The sequence below is a fragment of the Athene noctua genome, chromosome 22 (assembly GCF_965140245.1).
Source record: "Athene noctua chromosome 22, bAthNoc1.hap1.1, whole genome shotgun sequence".
Classification (NCBI taxonomy): domain Eukaryota; kingdom Metazoa; phylum Chordata; class Aves; order Strigiformes; family Strigidae; genus Athene; species Athene noctua.
In genome coordinates this window covers 3,014,332-3,034,753 of record NC_134058.1, presented here as the reverse complement: position 1 = coordinate 3,034,753, position 20,422 = coordinate 3,014,332, and the positions used below count along the sequence as shown (strand labels likewise).

General features: G+C 41.9%; 1 protein-coding gene across 4 annotated transcripts in view; it reads right to left on the bottom strand.

The window, feature by feature from the left end:
• DVL1 (dishevelled segment polarity protein 1) overlaps positions 1-20,422 on the bottom strand; it is a 104,230-nt gene that overhangs the window by 64,160 nt on the left and 19,648 nt on the right. For all 4 annotated transcript variants that reach the window (XM_074924599.1, XM_074924600.1, XM_074924598.1 and 1 more), the window contains exon 2: positions 1,720-1,789. In XM_074924599.1, the coding sequence (XP_074780700.1) occupies positions 1,720-1,789 (70 nt within the window). The remainder of the gene's footprint in view (positions 1-1,719; positions 1,790-20,422) is intronic.

Below are 20,422 nucleotides of genomic sequence, written 5' to 3'. Positions count from 1 at the left end.
TCATTCCAGCTGAGAATCCCAAGTAACCCCAGTTGTCCTGTGCAGTTGGAAAAAACTAATAAACCTGTTTAATTACTACTAGTTTCTTGCTTACCTTCATCCTACCAGAAACAGGAAGATTTCAGACTTGTATCCAAACATACATCCAATGCTGAAAGGCTGTGCAATGTTTCTAGTTACTTCAGCAGAGAGTTCTCACACCACAGCACTATGATTTCTAACCCTACTTGCATTACTTGTTGAAGCCAAGCCCTTAACAAAAAAAAAAAAACATTTCTGACTGGAGTCAAACATGAGCTTTGGGGAAACTATTGTGTTTCTGATATCCAAGACGGTAAGGTCAGCTTGAAAGAGGATATTAAAATCATAGACAGACTATGTCACAAATGCTTTTTTGGTGTTAAAATCTAAAATGCTAGTGCCTTCTTTTCTGCCTAAAGGTGCACAAGCACTTTAATCAACTTTGACAATGGCAAACCTCTTACCCCCAGGTGGAGAAATATGTTCATGAAATGGCCAAACATCAAATTTATCTGTGTGTTTAGCTGTGCCCCAAACATAATCTGAAGGTGGGAATTACTGTATTTCACACAGTAACCTTGGGGAGCAACGGAATTTATTACATCTCCGTTAAGTAGATCATAACATGGCTGAAGAACTAGGGGCGTGGAGAAGAGATCAACTAGTAAAGGAACAGCAGAGATTGTATCCTGGTCAGCCCTTCATTAAATGGCAAGCAACCCGAAGGGCTGTGTAACACTTCAGATATAGTAATTAAGAAAGTTAGGTGACAAATATCATGGCATACCAGAGAAATGAACACATTAAAAACAGACAAGGGAATAAGGGAGATGTGATCTGCTGAGCAGCACAGTAACTGGGATGAACAGCTGGATCAGTGACTTCCTCTATAACCGGACAAATTACTTACAGGCCAAATTCCTCTGACCTGCTTATTTTTCCAAGGCTATAAATTTCTGTGCCTTTTTACTGAATGCATGCATAATGTTTAGCTCAGAGATTTATACCTCATTTAAACCTTCTAGGCACTACCACAATGCTGATACACTGAAATTAAAATAACATCACCAAAGTCCCCTAGAATATCACGTTTAGCTGGTTTTTAATAAGTTGTTTTGGCTATTTAGTGACAGTATTAAAACTCAGTGATTTGGCAGAACTCTATTAATTGTGTAACACAGACCAAAGTGTGCTTCCACTCTCCTACTGCCAGCAAGCCGGCTGTTATATTTAACTTTATATTGTGGGACAAATTTTTAATTATTTTTTTTTTTTTAACAAGGATTAGAGCTTGGCTCTTATCGGTTTCAACAAAAGTTAAGCAAGTAAATGCTTTTAGAAGTCTAGCCTTATTTTGGGAGGTTTTACAGCAGTATTTCAGAGCCCTCCATCAGATTCAGTAATAATTAGGATGCGAGGAAGAGAACAGTAGGAAAGAAGATACAACAAAACATGTTACTACGTTAAAAATTTCATGTTTAAACCATCTTTTCAGCCCTGCACACCTTTGTGAATGTCACTCAGGTTTTTAAAATAGATTACTTCATAACAGGATGTTACAGATATAATGAAAAACTAAACCTTTGCTTCCATGTAATTTGAGTTCATGACAAAAGCCAGGATCCACGTACGAACTACCCTGCTACTGTGCCCACGGTATGGAACACCACATGCATACAGACACAAGAGCCAACATACCCAGGACACCACTCTTCCATTGAAGCAAGGGAGCTTTGCATTGTCGTCTGAGATCTCCTCCTTTACCACCCTGGAAAAAAAAAAAAACAAACAACAAACAATAGGAAGAAAATCAAGAGTTTGAAATTACATCAGATCAGAAGGGACAGTGGTTTTCTTAAATGGTCCGGGAAAAATATAGATTTTTTTTACTAAAATATTGGTATCAGCAAGTCTTCTATATTTAAAAAAATATGTGACTATTAGAACAAAGGAAGCAAGTAAAAATAAAGGTTAGAATAGCATCTCTCGAGTCAACCAAGCCAAATTGCTAGGTGGGATCTCACCTACAATTTTTTACATCTCACCACAATTTTTAAAGATTTGATGGTGATTAAAAAATCCCACTGTGTCAGAGATCACAGATCACACCTTGAAGCCACTCCGCTGGTAAAGGACGGACTATTACCTCCATTTCCTAGACTGGATTTAGAGCTGAAACACAGCACCTTCCCCCCAGGGCACTGAAAGAGTTGTGGTCGAGCTTCACACTGAACCCTCATCTCCTGTACATCACACAAGCATCTCAACCGTCTTCATTAACTCAAGCTCTCTTCCTACTCTTGCTAACCACGCACCAGAATTGCTCCCTATTTCACACTGGTTAGCAAGGCCAAGGCCTGGCCCGGCTCAGGGAAGAGCTGACACGGTCACACACAGAGGTGGCTGTGTGTGACATGAAGCCGTGGCTGCGCACTCCCTCCCCGACCCTCCCTTTCTAAACACATGCCATGCCACTACAGTGTTCAGCTGGGAGCCGTTCTGAAGGCTTCTTGATAAAAAGCTTAATCCAGAACCTTTATAATTAAGGAGAATAAAATCAGCAATTTCTTTTACTAGCATAAGGGTTTTCATAAGGTTTTGACTTCTGAAGACACTGTGACTCAGTATCTCAGAATCATCATGTTTCAACAGTTTAAGATTGCTCAGAACCAAATATAAACAACACAACTACTGAGAAAACAGAAATGATTCCATTTCATTAGACTTAATTCCAAGCTTTTGGAGGTTTTGTTCTTCTAACTAGCACAGTAACCAACACGGCCTCCATTTAACCACCTCATATACATTAAATTAGCCAGTCGGAATCACATACAGATATATTTACAGCTACAAAAAGATATTCTGAGTTCTTCAAACAATTCAGTGCTCACTAGCACTCATGTTTTAAGTCGGCAAGATCTTTATCAGGTCTGCTGAAGGCAAAGTGAGCCTCCAGTTCTCCTGTAAGGCCTGGACTAAGCAGTCTGCACAGCGGAACGAACTCTAGGCGGCCTCTCTAAGTCCCATCCAGGATCCGCAAACAATGGTGCTGTTGGACTACACCGGAGCCACTTCCTTTGGATTCATCCAGATGAAAAGAGCAGGTTCAAACCCAACTAGTGGTTCAGTACTACTGGGAGCAATTAGCTACTGCCTTGAAGCACTCTTCGCAACAAGCCTCCAGTGAGCCAGCTTCTAACTCTACAAACCAATTACAAATGTCATCTTTCAGCAGGGCACTTGAAACCCTATTTTTTAGGACTGCTGCTTTAAGCTGGAGAGTTCCAATTTAAAGCGGCAAAGATTAAGAAAACCCTGCATCAGCTTCCTTAAGCCTCCTTCATTTATACAAGGCCATGATCTCTCAGAAAGTGTTTTTTGTCTTCCAAGAAGAAGTAAACATTGCTGGTGGCTTCTGAAGTGGCTGTCAATGAGAAATTTTAAAAGAATCACAGTTTCAAAAATCAGCCTGAGCTGTGCTTCAGCTTCAACATGTGCTTTATTACTTGGTTTAAAATCAGAACCACTGAACTCTGCTAATTGTGAAATCCGGACTATAGGATTTGGTGAAAGAGCCGGGCTGCTTCACTGTTACAGTTCAGCGGTTCCAGTGTAAGACGGTGCAGTCCTGGTTCAGTGCTGTGATGGATTCTCTCTCGTTGATGATGATCCACAGGACAGGACAGAAATGGTCCCTGTTATCTACGACAACACGTTGGTCTGGTTTTCTCTAGTGAGGAGGACAGTTAGCTCCCCGGGTGGTTTCTCCAATTATGGGTAAGAATGACATCACTCTGCAAAACAGGAGCCCACAGAATCACTACACAGACTCTCATCCCCATGCTCCCCCAATAGGACATGAATGACTTCTGCCTAGAAAGCAGACCTTAAAGACAGGCTTCCTTTCAAGCCTTTTTTTTTTTTTTTTTTTTTTTTAATCTGCAAATTGGAGCAAACTCTAAACCCAGCATCTGGCAGAAGCCCCAGGCCCAGCAGCACAGAGAATCCCACACTATATACACACCACACACCTTGTACAACAACTATTGGAACCTGAGGCCCTGCGCAAACATCTCTTCAAATGCTACTGCTGCCTTTCTTGGAGCAAGATTCTTGGGGATTCTTCTAGTCCTACAAGCAAGGGCTCAAACAGGGCTGAAAGGCAAGCACTCAAGTGCAGGACTTGTCAAATTCCCATTTCAGGCAGCCTCACGTACAGAAATACTCCCAACACAACACAGCTAGCTTGCAGGATGTTTCAATCCATCTTAGTCTCTTATTTCAAGAGAGGACTCCAGGACAGAGTTCACCTTAATTCACTTAATCCTCTGTACTCCATTTATCAGAGTTACAGGAATAGCATCAATGTCGATATACCCATGGCTTCCTTTAAATTCAGAGCTCCCCTCTTCTGTTTCTGTCTAGATCCAAATAAACTAAAGCTGTGTGACAGCCGGGGCCAGCAGAGTGCTCCTGTTAAGTCCTGGGAGCCACTTGTCCAAGAAAAGGCTTGTTTCAAGACTCTGAAGAGCTAAGGGTATTCACAAAGATGGCTGCAGCCAGGTCAGGGAGAATTGCTGGGGTTTGGTTTTTTAATATACAGCTTGAAGGAACTGAGCTAACTAATACAAAGACACTCAACTGCAAAAACACCAGGTTTGCTCTTAAATGTAAGGATTTACTACTGCATACTGATGTGAATACCCAATACACTGTTTTCGTTACCTAAGGGCTCCAACCAAAATTGGGAACCAATTTTTTGTTTTGTATGAACACACAGGAAAGCTCTTCAGAGTGGGGACTGTCTAAACACGGGCAGAGGAGAGATACGGTGGTATGCTTATACCAAGTCAAACAGTTAGATCTGTAGCAGAAGTAGATTTCTGGCCTCAAATCCCTACACAGGGGAACAGGAACAATTTGGTTTTGATGGTCTCCAAGCTTTAAAAAAAAACCCAACCTGAAGTCTAAGTCAAACTCAATAAAAATTTGTGGTTCCACAACCACATTTTCCTTTATTTATGTTTTTGTCTTTCTTGTTGCTGTGTAGAAAAAAAAAAACCACAATAGCCACAAAGCAACTGACTATGCATGAAACAGTGTCATACTATGAGGGGAAAAAACTGGTTAGGAAGGAGAAGAGAGGAGAGCAAACGGACAAAGAATTTCTTTCTATCTTACTTTTGGAAAATGAGGAATAAATAACACCACCGCTAATACCTGCATTTGCACATTTTAACCCATTTTTTAAAGAAGGGATGAACATTCTCGTCTTTTTCCACACTTATTTGCACTGTTACTGGCTAGCAGTACAATATTAGGCAGTCTTCAGTCCTTTCCTATTATTGGAGAAACACTTTTAAATATTCATTTAACTCCTAACCTGTCTGTCCTCCCTTCACCTTTTGGCAACGGGAAACATATCATATGATTTCATTATTGGGTTTAGTCATTTATACCCAGACTCTGAAGAGACAATTAAGAATAAACTCCATTGAAATCAACAGATACTCAGTGCTTTAAAAACCTTTGACAATTCAATGAAGCTCTCGGACCTGTAATTCTGGAGCTGCAAACTCTCTGTGTGCAGTCAGAGGATTTGCATGGATCTCCAGGCCCAGTGGACTGACTTGAATTCAGACATTATCTGTTGCGTTTCAGAGAGTCCTGGAGAGAACATTCACTTCGCAAAGATCCAACTGTAGAATCAGCAAATAAAGGTGCTGCAATAATTTTATCTTGACAGCTGCACGTTTTAAATGACATTATCTTCGCTCCCATAAGGAAATGCCACTTACTGCATCCCAGAAATGATATGCAGAACTCCTGCATCAAGCTCTATTTAGGTAAAAGTCAAGCACTAAAAACACACTGATTGTGGTGTTCTCTCCAGAGAAAAGGCTTGGGGGTCTTTCTAAAACTGACACATACAATGACAGTGAAGACATCCCTGCAATACTGCACAGACTGGTTCAGTTGTCCTCGTGATGGAAAATGAGCACACTGGAGTCACCACTTACAAAACAACACACTTGATCACAGCATTAGCCTTCTGCTGCAGCTAAAGGGAACAACTTCCAGATCTGTTGCAACTTGAACTACTAAATATAGCCTTGAGCTATGAGGCAAGAGAATGACAGACTGTAATTCCCAGCTTGCTCTGGGTAGCAATCAGCAGTGCCAAGAACATCAAAGACAGCAGCAGCCACTAATTTCAAATATCACTGTTTTACAAATCATTATTTGTAGTAAAGAGGCAGTTCCTTTCAGTTCTCAGGAAGGAGAAGCAATGGCGAGAAGGCAAGAAAGGCACAGGAATAGTTGCAGCCATATGCTTCAGTCTGAGGACAACTTTGCATTCAAGAAGATGTCTTTTGCTCTACAAGAACTTTGAAGAAAGGGCAGCAGCAGATCCATGCCTCTGTCTGCTTTTGGAACACACATGGTTCCTCAGGAATTAATATATACAGCAGCTTAAGACCCTAAGCAATGGGTTCACAACCTAGACCCAAGCCAAGCTAGCATGGCAGGGAGGAAAAGGTGACGCATTTGATCTGCCAGAGACTTAGGTGACAAAGAGTCTCTTCTATTCTCTATTGGATGCAGTCCACTGTGAAGATACACCAGTGCTCTCAAACACGATTGTTAACGGACTTACCGTTTGATAATAAGACAAAGACCATCTGATATCAAGGAACACATCCCCTGCTCTCACAGAGTTAAAGCTTCCCTTCAGAAGAGGAGATATTTCTTTCCTCGGTCACATCCTGCCTCCTGGCAACACTGTGCCTCTGTAATTGCTGGCAAGGTTGGAACACATGCAGTCTCTACTCCAGCACACACAATCTGCCGCTTAACCTAGGTTATGAGCCGCTCTGGGTCAGAGAGAAGAGAGCAAATAAACACCTACCCACAAAGCCATTTACAGAGCTACCACTTAATGAACACCAAATGGTAACAGAACACCCCAGTCATTCCCAGGTAAGCTGGGTTGCAAAACCTCCCAGCAGCGGGTCTGCCCCGTTGCTGTGTTCCAGCTGTATACAACTCTCCTTTGCAACAGGGAGGGAGGGGAGATTGCCAGCACACCAACAATTTAGCTAGAGATTTTTCTTCAATGTTCAGAGACTTGTAACATTTTCCTCTCCACCAGACTCCAGATAAATTTTGATGCACAAGATATTAGATCCTTTAATTCACCCTTCATCTACCAGGTAAAAGGAAGAGAAAAGAACACAGGGGAATGACTCACTCAAGGTCACATCAGTGACAAATCATGAAAAAGACCCCACACGCCTGGATACCCCCAAGCACCTGCTCTACATCGTCAGCAAGCTCCCCACTATCAAATCTCACACCAATAGTCTTCACTTAGAAAGAGTATGTGCAAAAAAGGGCGGGGATGTGCAGGGAAGGGGAGGAGGGAATAGTTCTCAGAAGCTCACATCCTCTGCTTTATTTGACTTAGAGGAGATTTACGAACTAATTACTAAATGAAACAATCAGTGCTGGTAACAGCCCCTCCTTCCTCTCACTTCCTGGAATTGTGTCTGGCTCCTCTGACTTTGCTGCCACCCTACTCTGCACAAATAGGTATTAGTGCATTTACCAAACCCAGTCTTGTTCACCCTCTCTCTCACACCTCACCTGTTCCTATGCCAGGTTTGCACTCCTGGTTATCATCCCAGTATCCTGACTTCTTGTTTTCCTCCCAGGAGGATTTTAGCCTGAAGCCCAAGGGTTGTTTAGGCTTACCCTCACTCTCATCCCTCTGCCTGGCTGCTTGCTGCCTCAGAATATATGCTGACTTCATATTAAGAATACCAAGTGAACCCCACAAACCTCTAATGACTCTCTGATTCATAAGCGTTTAGGCAATTGGTTATTAAACACTGGGCTCGATAGTGTTGCGTACACTTGCATTTTGATTGCATCATGCACACCCCTGAGAGACTTAATCTCCAGAATTAGCTAGGTGATTTTTTCCTTCTACTCCAAAAAATGAGTTTAACAAGGAAATTCTCCTTTGCATCACTGACCAGTTGCAGGCCCAATCCTCCAAGGCCACATACGTGGGAAACACAGGGTTGAGGCAGCAGTGAGGCCCCTACAGATTCATTCTAGGTTAATGTGTACCATGACACAAAGTGCACATCCTAATATCCTTTAGCACCCGATTATTCCCGTCTTGTCACTGTGATCATAATCAAGTGTTTTCTTAACTCTTTCTTATTGTCTCTTATTGATGGGAGAAGGGGGAGAGAAGCTTCATTCGTTACTTTTTATAACTTGCTTGGAGGTCCTTGAGAGAAGGCAAATTAAGCCATTTGTTCTATACATATCTTCAATGACTCCCGTCACCACAAAAACAGGTAAGAGATTATTGAGATGTTGGTTTTGATTCACAGAACCGTGTAGGTTGGAAGAGAAATCCAGGGGGTCATCTAGTCCAACCTCCTGCTCACAGCAGGTTTCAATTGCTCAGGGCCATGTCCCGTCAATTTTTGAGTATCTCCAAGGATGGAGGTTCCACGACTTCTTTCAGCAACTTGATTCTACTTATGAAGCAGCAGCTTTCCAAAAAAGCTGTTTAAATTAGTAAAACCATAAATAATCATAAATTCACATCTGCAGTGAAACAATACCAAGGGCAGCCATTTGTAAGATTCTACTAACTGCTTTGGCGGGTTCTAAGCTCACCCAAAAGCAACTTTTGCTTTGGAAGTTCCCAGCCTCTAATGTGCTTTGACAGATATTTGCACACTGGACTAGCAGTCAGAACTACAGTAGTAGTATTACACGGCACTGACGCTAGCTAGCTGCTTCACAGAAACCCTCTGACTTCACTAGCCAGAAAAAAGTATTTTTAAAGCTCTCCAAGAAGAAACCCTTTCTGAAGAAGATCCAGACTTGTCAAGCTACCCTCTGCATCTTGCCTGGCCAAACTTCCATGCAGAATATAAACATCTCTGAAGATCAGACTGTTTACTGCAACGCAAAAGCAAATGACAGAGGCCAGCCATTTTTATTTATTTTATTTAGGTTTTCCTAAAGACATGCAGTTCCTTTAAGGACAGTTTGAACTGCAGAATGCACATAGCAAACCCAGCAGCAAACAGCTGACATGCACAGAAAATAAAAATAAAAACAAAAAACCAAAAAAAAAAAACAAAAAAACAAAAAACAAAAAAAAAACCAAAAAAACCCACCCACCCAACCCTCTCACCCTTCTGATCACATGACACTGCAACTACTCAACTGGAATCCAAGGCTGCAGCTCTAAAAATAGTCTCCCTGAAGCTGATTAACATTTCAGTTCGAATCTTTAATGCAGAATTAAAACTTTAGGCCTTTTGTAGCTGAGGTTGCAACACAAAGAGCCCTTAGCCAGCTTTCCAACTCAGAGAAATGAATCCAAATAAAGCCACCCACTGAATCTGCAGGTGAGGCTTGGCTAGGATAGAATGTTTATGCTGGAAATAAGGAAGAGGGGAGGAGAAATCTTTTTGCCAAGCAGATAAACACCATAATGCAGTGCAGCATAGAAGGGCTGTGCTCAACACAAAAGATCCGCAGCCTTCTGTGATGCAGGAAAGCCTCAGATCCTGCCTGCACCCCACTGAGCCAGCGAGCAGGCATCGGTGCTGCAGCGTTCCGAGGCAAACCCACGGCGCGTCTCTATGGAAAGCTCATGCCAATCACTCCTCAAAATACCACAAAGCCAGAGCGGAACCAGCGTTCTCCTTTTTAGGTTGTTATTCATAAACAACGCTGGCAATGCTTTGCCTTTCCATATATGCACTTTTGTGTGCCAACTCCCACATAAACTTGTCAAAAATGAATATGAACATGCTCCCCACAATTATGATATAAACGACACACCCGAGTGTGGAACAAACCTCTCTTCAAACAAAGATATCTAGCTTCAGAGCATGCAAGAGCTCTCCTAACAAAACAGCTCTGTATGATCTGCAGAGGCTCAGCTTCACAAGTTCCACATCCCTTCTGCATAAAGCCATTACTAAAGCCAGCTCTTGTGACAGCGCTCCCCAGCCTGAGGTTAACCTCCTGTCCTTACACCACACACACTATCTCCTTCTTATAGGTCCTACAGGAATTGTAGCAACAAACTGCGTGCAGTGGGGGTCAGGGAAGTCACCTCTTCTGCACAGGTGACAAATGTGTTAAGAAACACTCTCTTCATTTATGTAATTAGCTGCTACTCTCTGTCTCACATTACTCTTACCACTTTTAAAAATCTAGACACACACTCTTAGTGATTCTGTCTGCAATTAACAATTAACGCATTCATGTATTTATACACCAGTTATCCTCTGCCACATCTGAACTTCACCACCACACTAAACACTTTTGCCCACATAACGGCCTCTTCCCTGTTTTCCCCACTCCACCTTTATTCCTGGAGGCACATGCAGCAGTTTGCCACGCCAGCCCTCTAGAACAGTGAGGATAATTTATCACCTTTCAGGAAAACTATTGGAAAAGTGAAGTCCTACTCCAGATACTGACCTAAGCTTAAGCACCTGACTGAAGTGAGAACTACTGTATTTCTTAGGAGAGAATCAGCTTCAATCTGCCCTTCATTTCAAACATAAAGCTTCACTTTTTACAGCAATGAGTTGGGACTCCAGGACAACTAAATTTGTTTAGGTTCCACTCTGGCACCAACCCACTGTATGACCTTGAGGAGGTCATTTGGCCTATTGCACTCCCTCTTACTACAAAAAAAAAAAAAAAATGGGACCTTCCTGTTTAAAATTCCTTGACGACTATTTCAATTTGACATTCCAGCAGCAGAAAGCCTCATTACTTGGTTAGAGAAATCCAGAGTTCTGCTTAAGCCAGATCCCTGCACATGAATCCAAAAAGAACAATGGGAGCATGGCAGGGAGGGAGGGAGGAAAGCAGAGTTTACTTGCATTACAGCTGCCTCAACTGTGAACCAGGGAATGTTGATCTACAGCAATCCAGTTTAGCCATCTGCATCACACTCCAAGCACTTCTAAAGGCCTATCAGTCGTTACCAAGTGCAACAGTCTCACACACTGACTCATACTAAAAGGTTCCACGTGTTTTGAACCAACTGGTACTTGGGCTCCCAGCCCAGATCTGTCTCATCCTTCCATTTCAGTCAAGTGCAGCACAGCCTGACTCGTGCCAGGCTACAGACCCTCACCAGAACTTCTACCCGGTAACTTGAAAGGGTCTCCAAATATAGTGCACTTTGAGGCATCCATGAAACAGCTTCCAATTAAGTATTTTAAAATATTTATGACTGACGGTTAAAGAACAATAGCATACAGGGAATACAATTTGCTTCTCTACTTCTTAATTAACAACATTTCAGTGGTTGTGCAGATGCTTAAGGTGTGAAAATCCCACTAAAATACATGCGTTTATGGCATGATATCTACAGAAATTAGCCTATTTTGATTTTAGCACTGATAGTCCCAACTGTGCCCAGTGTTATCCTCCACTCCATGATCAGCTAACCCAGCAGAAAAAAGGTTACTCCTAATAACGTGCACAGAGAAGCCAAGCAAATCATTGACTTTTGGAGTCCTAAGACCTTACCATGTGTTTTCATCAATACCATCTCCTGCCTTGGAAAGGGTTTGGAATAGAACTGGCCAAACTGTCTATACCAAGCAAACCGTTTTAGCCACACTGACAAGTCTTCTCTCTTTTCTATTATTTCCATTTTCCCTCTACCCCCCTGTTATTTAGTAAATTATTTATGTGACTGTATTACAATCTCACAGGTGTTAACGAATCTATTCTTGCAACTGTCCCAAGGGACAGACACATATCATCACCTCTGCTGTGAAGACAAGAAAGTCACAATACGAAGGGACAGGTCAGCATAATTATGACCTGAACCCAGATTTTCAAGTCCCAGTCCAATGTCTTAGTTACAAAACAATAAATATTAACAAGCCCCCATAAAATTAAATAGTTCTTGAAAATAACCTAGGAAAAACACTGTAAAAGAGAGGCTACTGCCAACAGCAAGTTGGTTGTGGAATGCCCATTTGAAACAGCTGGCTCTGATTTTGCTTTCCCCAGGGTGCAATTATCTTCAAAACTCCAGAGCAGGACACTCTCAAAATAGCACTTAGAGATGACATTCACACAAAGTCAAGGCAGAGATGCAGCCTGTTGAAAATCTAAGGCTCTGCAGGCTGAACTCAGGTCATGACCTTGCACACGGAGAGCTACATACCGATTCATTGAGATGTTGTGGTTTCTAACGCACAGTCCAAGCGCCATTCCTGAAGCCCAGAACTGAAAGGCAAAGGTTCATGATGCCTTTAGCTGATCAGCAGCAGCTCTCGGCCCTGCTGATAAACAGCAAGAGAGGCTGCACAACCTGTAAGTTTATTGGTCATTCCACCTACCATATACTACCAATAAAATCTCTATTTTTGTGCAAAGGGAACACTGATTTTGGTAATATAGCCTCCCTCAGCACAAACTGACTTTAATATAATAGTATGTCCTTTTAGCTATGCTTCCAGTCCTTTCAAAGTTCCTTGGGAAGCATTAAGAGCTCCATGAATGCCCAAAATTTCACATTATCCCTAAGGATGTTTTGGGATAACATTAATTCATCAACATGCAAAAAGCATCACTTTGCAGCCACTGTTCCTGGCCCTCCAGCCAGAAGTGGGGATGCTTCAGCTTAAGCCTGAAATTCACCTACTCGGTATCAAAACGGACAAAGAAGCATTTCAAAGTGCTGAATCCAAGGTAGTTTTAACACAGCTAGGTGACAACAGCAGTACTGTAGCTGCTTACCAGATTACATTAAGACTCTGGTACTTCTCTGGCTGCCAGACCACACTTAAGACCATGCTGCCACAAATTATTTCAAGGTCTTCCCACGCTATCAGGATTCAAATTAAGACAGATCCACTCTTTGCTATTGCACATCCAAAATGGCACACAGAAGCCACTCTTACCCTGGCTCATACCTATAGAAAACTCAACAGTCAGGCAGAAAGGGTGGTGTGAATATGTTGAAGGATGAGCCATGAACCACAGCCAGAGCAGCATACCTCTGTCACTGCTGGGGACTGATTTCAGTAGCCAAATTGAGGGCTGGTCACCGGGTCACTCCAAGGAATCACTGCACCCAGTGCCAGTAGCTGCCGAGGTTATAAATGTGTGCAACTCAAGCTGACGCTGAGTAAAAGACATCTGACAAGTTGAGTAGCAGAAAGTACCTGAGCGGAAAGGTAACAATTACAGAATAAGGATGGAATTATAAGACAATGCACACATGCAGTAGCAAGAGTCCAAGAGAATTTCATCGGGGCACTGCAGTCCACTCGTGGGTCTCATACACTGTGTTTTCTAGCAAATGCCACCCTCAAACTCCCAACACTAACTTTTGGGGTGAAACTCACTCCTGAGCCAAACACAACCACAAACGCCACGTTCAGTCTTAAATGATGTATCAGCTTCAGCACAGGGACAGACCCGACCCAGGCAGAGCTAACTGACAAAGGAGGGCAATTTGGAGAAAGGGCAGAGTAAATACTTCAGAGGGATGTTATGAAAATATAATGAGTGATACCCAGACCATGGTGTCATAGGTCCTTTTCCAAAATCCCAGAAGACTACTACGCAACAACCCATCATTTTTATTTAAAATTTTGACCACTAATAGAAACTGAGCCCACAGAGAGCAGATGTCTCTTATCTCTGTGTATTCGCACACATTTCCCAATGGCCAAGTGCCCAGACAGTTATTTTTGCCCTGAGTTAAAACCTTGTTTCATAGCAAGATTAAGAGTAAATCTGCAACTTGTAAGCTCTTCAGGGCCTAAGTATATTCAGCGGAAAGGCTGACAATTACATATATCACATTGCAGCCACAGAAAGAAGGGACCACAAGAACAGCCGTTGTTTCTCTCAGCTGAAAGAACATGCAGACGTGACAACCCCAATGCCATCACGTGCGTGCGTCTATAAAAGCAAATAAATGAGGCAACTAATGCTAGACAGCATACTGAGGTTTTGTGCTGAAGCAACCCAAAGTCACATGTTCTTACACTGCATTCAGAATTCTACAGAAAAAACCAGCTTCACCAGCTAAAGATTATTGCCAGCAGACTTTATTTGCATTACTAGATGTCAGGCAATCCACTTGCAAAGGCAATACAACCAATAATGTATTGTAACCTTGTAAATCTACTTTCTGTCCTAAATGGAAAAGAATATACATGTGCAGAAACATGTTACTTCCATCTCAGTACAATCCATTTGCTGTCACTGATAACACTGACATGAGCACACACAAACCAGAGCATTTTGCTTAACTGTCCCCTACAATTATTCTGGCATTAGTGGCACAAGCTCACAACACGTGGTAAAAAACCATGCACAATACTTGTCCTTAAAAATGTGACATCAGTTTTTCTTCATCACTTCTTCTTCATCATTTCTTCACCCAAAACACCATTTTAAAGATAACTATATTTTCATCTAAAAACACAGTCCCTAAGTATTAATGCATGGTATAAGAAAAATCCCAGATACAGTCAGGTCTTCATTTTAGAAAATGAGTGCGTATACTAATTTTGCAAAATTTTAGATGTCTACCTTCAGCATATGCTATGTTAAGGAGATAGAGGTGCCTGCTCTGCTGACAGAAGAAGGAACGAGAAGAGACCCTCCTTTAAGGTTATGAAGGACAGGTGCAATGTCAAATTAATAAAGGGATGACCCTGGCCGAGTTGTCCTTCAGGCATCAATTCCAGAGCAATAAACTTCAGGAAGGAGTCAATGGACTATGCCTGTGACCCTAATCCCACATATTCTATCAAGTCTGCTGGTCTCAGTATGGAACAAAGCACCTTTCTGGAGAGGTCCACTGACCGCACGCCGTGAAACCACTCTCTGAAAGACACTAAAAGGAGAATGAGCTGCCTGAAAACGTGTCCTCCCTCTTTGCTTTTCAGTCAGAATGACTTCCAGTCCTTCGCAACAAAAGCAAGAAAGAAACAAGTCCAACATACAGCCTTAGAAAGTAGAGCATTTTTCCTAATCAACTAGAAGTGAGTTTATTTCTACCATTCTAAGTAACCACTGGATACAGTAGCAACTCCAAACCTCTTATTACAACTGTTCAATTAATTTTCAATAAAGGTGTCACATAACCATGACAGATACGGTGTCAGCTGTCAAACAGCACAAAACAAGAAAAGCTAAACATACATGAGAGGAGTCGAGATAAGAATCAATTCTTATTCCTCTGAAATGTTCCTTTTGTGCTCTCTTAAAAGTACCTCATTATAATAATAAAGCTAGGTTAAAAAATAGCCACAAGTGTTAATCAATACCTCACAGAAATATTATTTAGACAGGTTAAAATAATTGCTAACAAAGAGATGAATGCCAATCTAGTTACATGAGAAACAACCCTATTATCCAGCAGTGGCTACAGTATTCCAAGACTCCAGATACTTGGGAGAGAAAAGAAGCTATTCATAAATTTATTTAGTATGGTTCCTATGCAGAAACCTCAAACACTTATTATAGATAATATCTCTCTCCCCCTAGGTTATTTGTCTAGACATATTTTAATTAAATGGCATAATTCTGGTCACTGATGTGGCAAAAATTATTTAGTTTATTTTAATAAGGTCTTTTGGTCTACACTGCTCCAGCTTCCAGAAGCATAACTCACAGCCCATGACAAGTTAGATGTATGTTTTAATGAATGTGATAGCGCCTGTTGCCTCCGGACCTGTATAAAGCACCGGCACAAAGGTGGAGACTATCATCTCTGTTTACCTTGCACATGCAAAATGTCAGCTCACCCACTGAATTACACAGAAAACCCTACAAGATTGTGTATCTTTTTTTTTTTTTTTTGTGGGAAGCCACTGGAAGCCCTCACTAGGCAGTTCCCTGTTACAAGCTTTTAAAAAGTGTACTGCATCACACTGAGAGACCAGTTTAATGCACAACTCCCAGAATCTTCGAATCTCAAAGGCCACCCAGGAGGGGTATAACATGAACCAACTTCACGGCTGTTTCAGCTGTGCACAGCCTGGACAGTCTCTGTGGACAAAGTATTTTGAAATCCAGATCACAAGATAAAGTTGACCTTGTCTACGCCCCTTCGAATTTTAGTCTCCCACAAGGAACAACGTGTTACTGGTGGAGGGGACGTAGAGATACAGCCCTCTAACATTTCCCTGGGATAGAACACTGCAAAACAAGCTTCTAACATAATGAAAAGCTGGGTTCAGACCTCTTACATTCAGACCTAGTAATAAATTCCACCCACACTTCAACTGCAAAGTCTAACTGGACCTACGAGTTTGTTTAGGCATTGAAAGAGAGATCTCCAGCTTGCCACAAAATCCCAGGTCAGATATAAATTAAGAAACAGGTAGTATTTGGATATATGCCCATATGGGATGGTGATCACCCTTTACAGATTTTCACCATGCTAAGTCAAGAATTTTTGTTTTCACCACCAGAAAGGTGTTCCAGCATAGAAGTGAAACAAGTTCTCCATAGCAAGTGAAAATCCCCAGCCCCAGGTTCACATTTAAATACAAGTTTACTATTGAAGCTACACTATCATTCATTTTACAAAAATATATGCTATTTCACTTAGAAAAATAGCAAAGAGTGATATCACAAATTACATGGATTGATGTAATCGATATCCTTGTAAAACCAAAATAAGAGAGGTGTTGCTTTGAGAAAATAAAGCCAACCTCCCTCATTCTTGAGTGGCCCCTTCAGTGGAAGGCACTGGTAAAGGAAAGAGAGATGCGGTTGTTTCATTTACTACTATACTCCTGAAGAACTACGAGCAAGAAGAAAGCTGCAGGGCTCAGGGACTCACTTTGGTATTTGACACAGGTTTTTGAGTTCTTTAGAAAGAAATATTTGTTCAAGCTCTTCTTGCTCGGTGCATCCTTACAAGAATGTCTAGCAGTACTGAAGGACGCAGATTTAAAAAATAATAGTAATTAAAAAAGCTGCAATGAAAAGAGTCCACAATACTGTATTTCAGCATTTCCCCAGGTCCAGCACAGGCTTTCCCATCAGATGATAAAGTCCTTGTTCCTCACAAATACAGCAAGAAGCACTTGGCAACAGCTCTTAAGCTCCCATTTAAGGAAAATAAAAATTATATAGGTCTAAACACCGAACCATTCCACTAAGTTACCCTTCAAAAAAACAGGGAGCAGGCTTGCCAAGAGCTGACATGCATCTGCTAAGAAATGGTGCTCCTCCAAATCCTGCTCTTATGTAAGTAACTATTACCTGGCAGCTGGGAAAGCACAAAGGCAGACTGTTCCGGGAGCGGCCCTATTAACACAGGAGGTACAAGCTTTTTACCTGCCTAGCTCTGCCTGTTTGGTTCCCCACCTCCCACTCTTGAAGAGTCATTTCAGCAAGCTAAGAGGCTGCTCAGAGAAACAGTTCAGATAAAAGGAGTTCAGATTTTATGCATCACAGGGAGAGAACCTGAACCTTTTCCCTATACAAAGGGAGAGCAAGCAAAATGCAAACCCTTCATTCCAAACCTGCACAAGCCCAAGTACATTTGACTTCTAAATGAGTATTTGTAGGTTTAAGTACAGAATCCAACAGAACCTCTGCCTTAATTTACCAGTGTATTAGTGTGGAAGAAAGGGGGGGAAACACAGGGCCCAATTACTTTTTTCTTTTTTTAATTAAGCATCATTTAAAGCCCTCTGAAACAGAAAGCAGACCCTCATTATCCTGACACCGTACAGAATGAGATAAGCCTTCTGCAGGGAAAACTATCATCTAAAACACAAGATGAAAGACTCATTGCATCTCTGCCAGCAGATGGTAAGATGAGGCAGAAAATGGTGCGGCGGGGTGGACAACAGTACTCAGGTCTTCCAAGTGCTAGGTAATTGCCTTAGCCACACACAGCCTTCTGAAGAGTCACTGTCACTCTCACAAGCATTTCACCAGGAACTGAACAAGAAGAAAAACTCAAGCAGTGTCCATTCAATGGAAATTCACATTTGCAATTTGTAACGAGTAGACTCCCTTGCCTTTATTGTCTTATTTTCACAAGCTTCACTGAGAAGACTGCTACAGTATTGGCAAAGTGCACTTGGGACAGTCTGCTGGTTCCTTCTGGATTCAGTGATCCATCCATTTGCCCAGACTGAAGATACACATAGATACACCCCTCTGGTTCTGTTTCTCCCGAGGGATCTAACAAAGCTCTGAGCTGTTATCTAGTTTGGCTGTGGAACGCATCACAGGGAAATCTGAATCTCCCCCAGGTTTCAGATCAACAAATACCACTCCGGGCAGCCCTGTCTTTGAAAGGAAACATCCTGAACCTCACAGGTTTGTACATACTGACACGGGGCAGTATGTCCCAGAGATGGAGCCACAAACAACATAACTGGCAGCCTTTCTACTTTGCTAACATAAGGCACGAGCCAGTATAGCCTAACTCCCTAGGGAACTATGTGCATAAACACTGGAAAGCCACATCTTCTGGGTGCGGAGCACAGCTTCTTCCCCATGCCCAAATGGTGTCTAGAATCTACTTTGACTAGCTGCACGCGCCGTGAAATGACACGCAGCATCGCCAGGGAATGTTTGATGAACACATTCATGACCCCAAGAAAAAGGCTGAGTTTGAAACCAGGAAGTTCTCCCCTATTACTAGTTGTTAGAGTTGCACCATCCATCTTTCATCAAACTCAATATTTTCCTCTCATGGGAACTCCGTAAGCCACTGGGCCTCTGACTACAAAACAGCATGTACCGGCCCCACTTGCTTAGCCAAGATTTCTACCCGCTCCCTAGAGAACAGGCAGAGCACCAGGAACAACCTTTACTGAGAAGGCAGATGCAGCCAGACTGCGGATTTGTATGAGGCTGCGTAACACTCAGCGTGGGACACGCAGCGGGGCTGCAAAAGATTTCTGCCAAATCTTATCAGAGAAGCAAAAGCTGTTTGCCATATCCAGTTCAAACTAATGAGAAGAGCCCAAGTTCACATCCTAGTGCTCAGAAGCACTGAAATCGTATGTGCCAACTGAGCTACAACCCAGAAGTCAAAGCAGTTTTTCACAGGTCAGACTTTCAACCGACTCAACATCAACAGATGTAACAGCGGAATCGGTAAACCGTAAGGTTTTATTTTGTTGCTGCTTTTGTTGTAAACACAGTAAAGAGTGGCTGAACAGCTCCAACTCAACCGATCCACACCATAAATCCTGAATGGCTTCTTCAGCTTTCCAAATGCTATCTTAGCAGAAGGATACCGATAGCATCTCTCAAGAGTAAAGCTTCACTTTGTCATTTCCTAATTCTGATTTCATTGAGACATATATCCTGCTGTTTGGCAGAGCCAGATAAGAAGAGACCCAATCCCAGTGGTTTTGTAATCTGTCTGTTCTTGTATTACAGCTGTGTCCCTATCTTTACTCATTTTCTGTCAGAGACTCGGTAAGACCAGCAGCTCTGTAACTGCAGCAGTTGCCAATGGTTATCCAGCCAACCAGCGGCTGATTTCTTAATTAGTGATCCCTGGAGTCTAAAAAGAGAAAGAGAAGCTATTAAAAGGAGACAGCATGGATGAGAAGGGGCAGAGAATGGGAATTAACTTTGAAATATAGACTAGTTGTTTAAATTTGCCTAAAGACATTCTGAATATCTTATCCACAGGTAAAGTTCTAGCTGTTGCTTTTAAAACCAGTGTCCAACAAGCCACTAAAAATCCTTTTAAAAGTCAGTCTGTCAAGTGGGGAGATCAGAAACCCACGTTAAGCAACTATCTCTTGTACAGACTCTTAAAGAGGGCTAACAGTTTAAGACACCTCGGCAGTATCTCAGTTTAACATTTTCACACAGATACTACCTTCTGACCACATCCTGAGTCACTATTTTCAAAAGGAAATCTGTCCATAAGAAAACACAGCAACAAAAGGAGGTACTATCAGATTCTCAAAAATTACAGTGACTTGACTTTGCCCCGGCAGACACCGTTCACCAGTAGCACTGTGCCTCCACCCCTACAGACACAGCTTCTTTTGATAACACAGGTTTAATAAAAGTTCAGCTTTTGTATACTGCTTCCACAGAACACTTTTTGGAATGCTATCTGACATCTGCACCTACAGTTTAACACTCAGGAGAGTGAAGCATATTAGGAAAGGAATAATCTATTTTCAAGAGCTGTTTTTGTTTTGCATTCAAATTTCTATACTTATTATCCTTAGAGAACAGAATGCTTTAAGAGTTCATGAGCTGACAGATGTGCATGTCTGTTGTTTTTATTTATTTTGCCTGGCTGCTCTAAGTAAAAAGAAAATATTTTTAAGATCAAGAATATATGAATGTGAGAAAT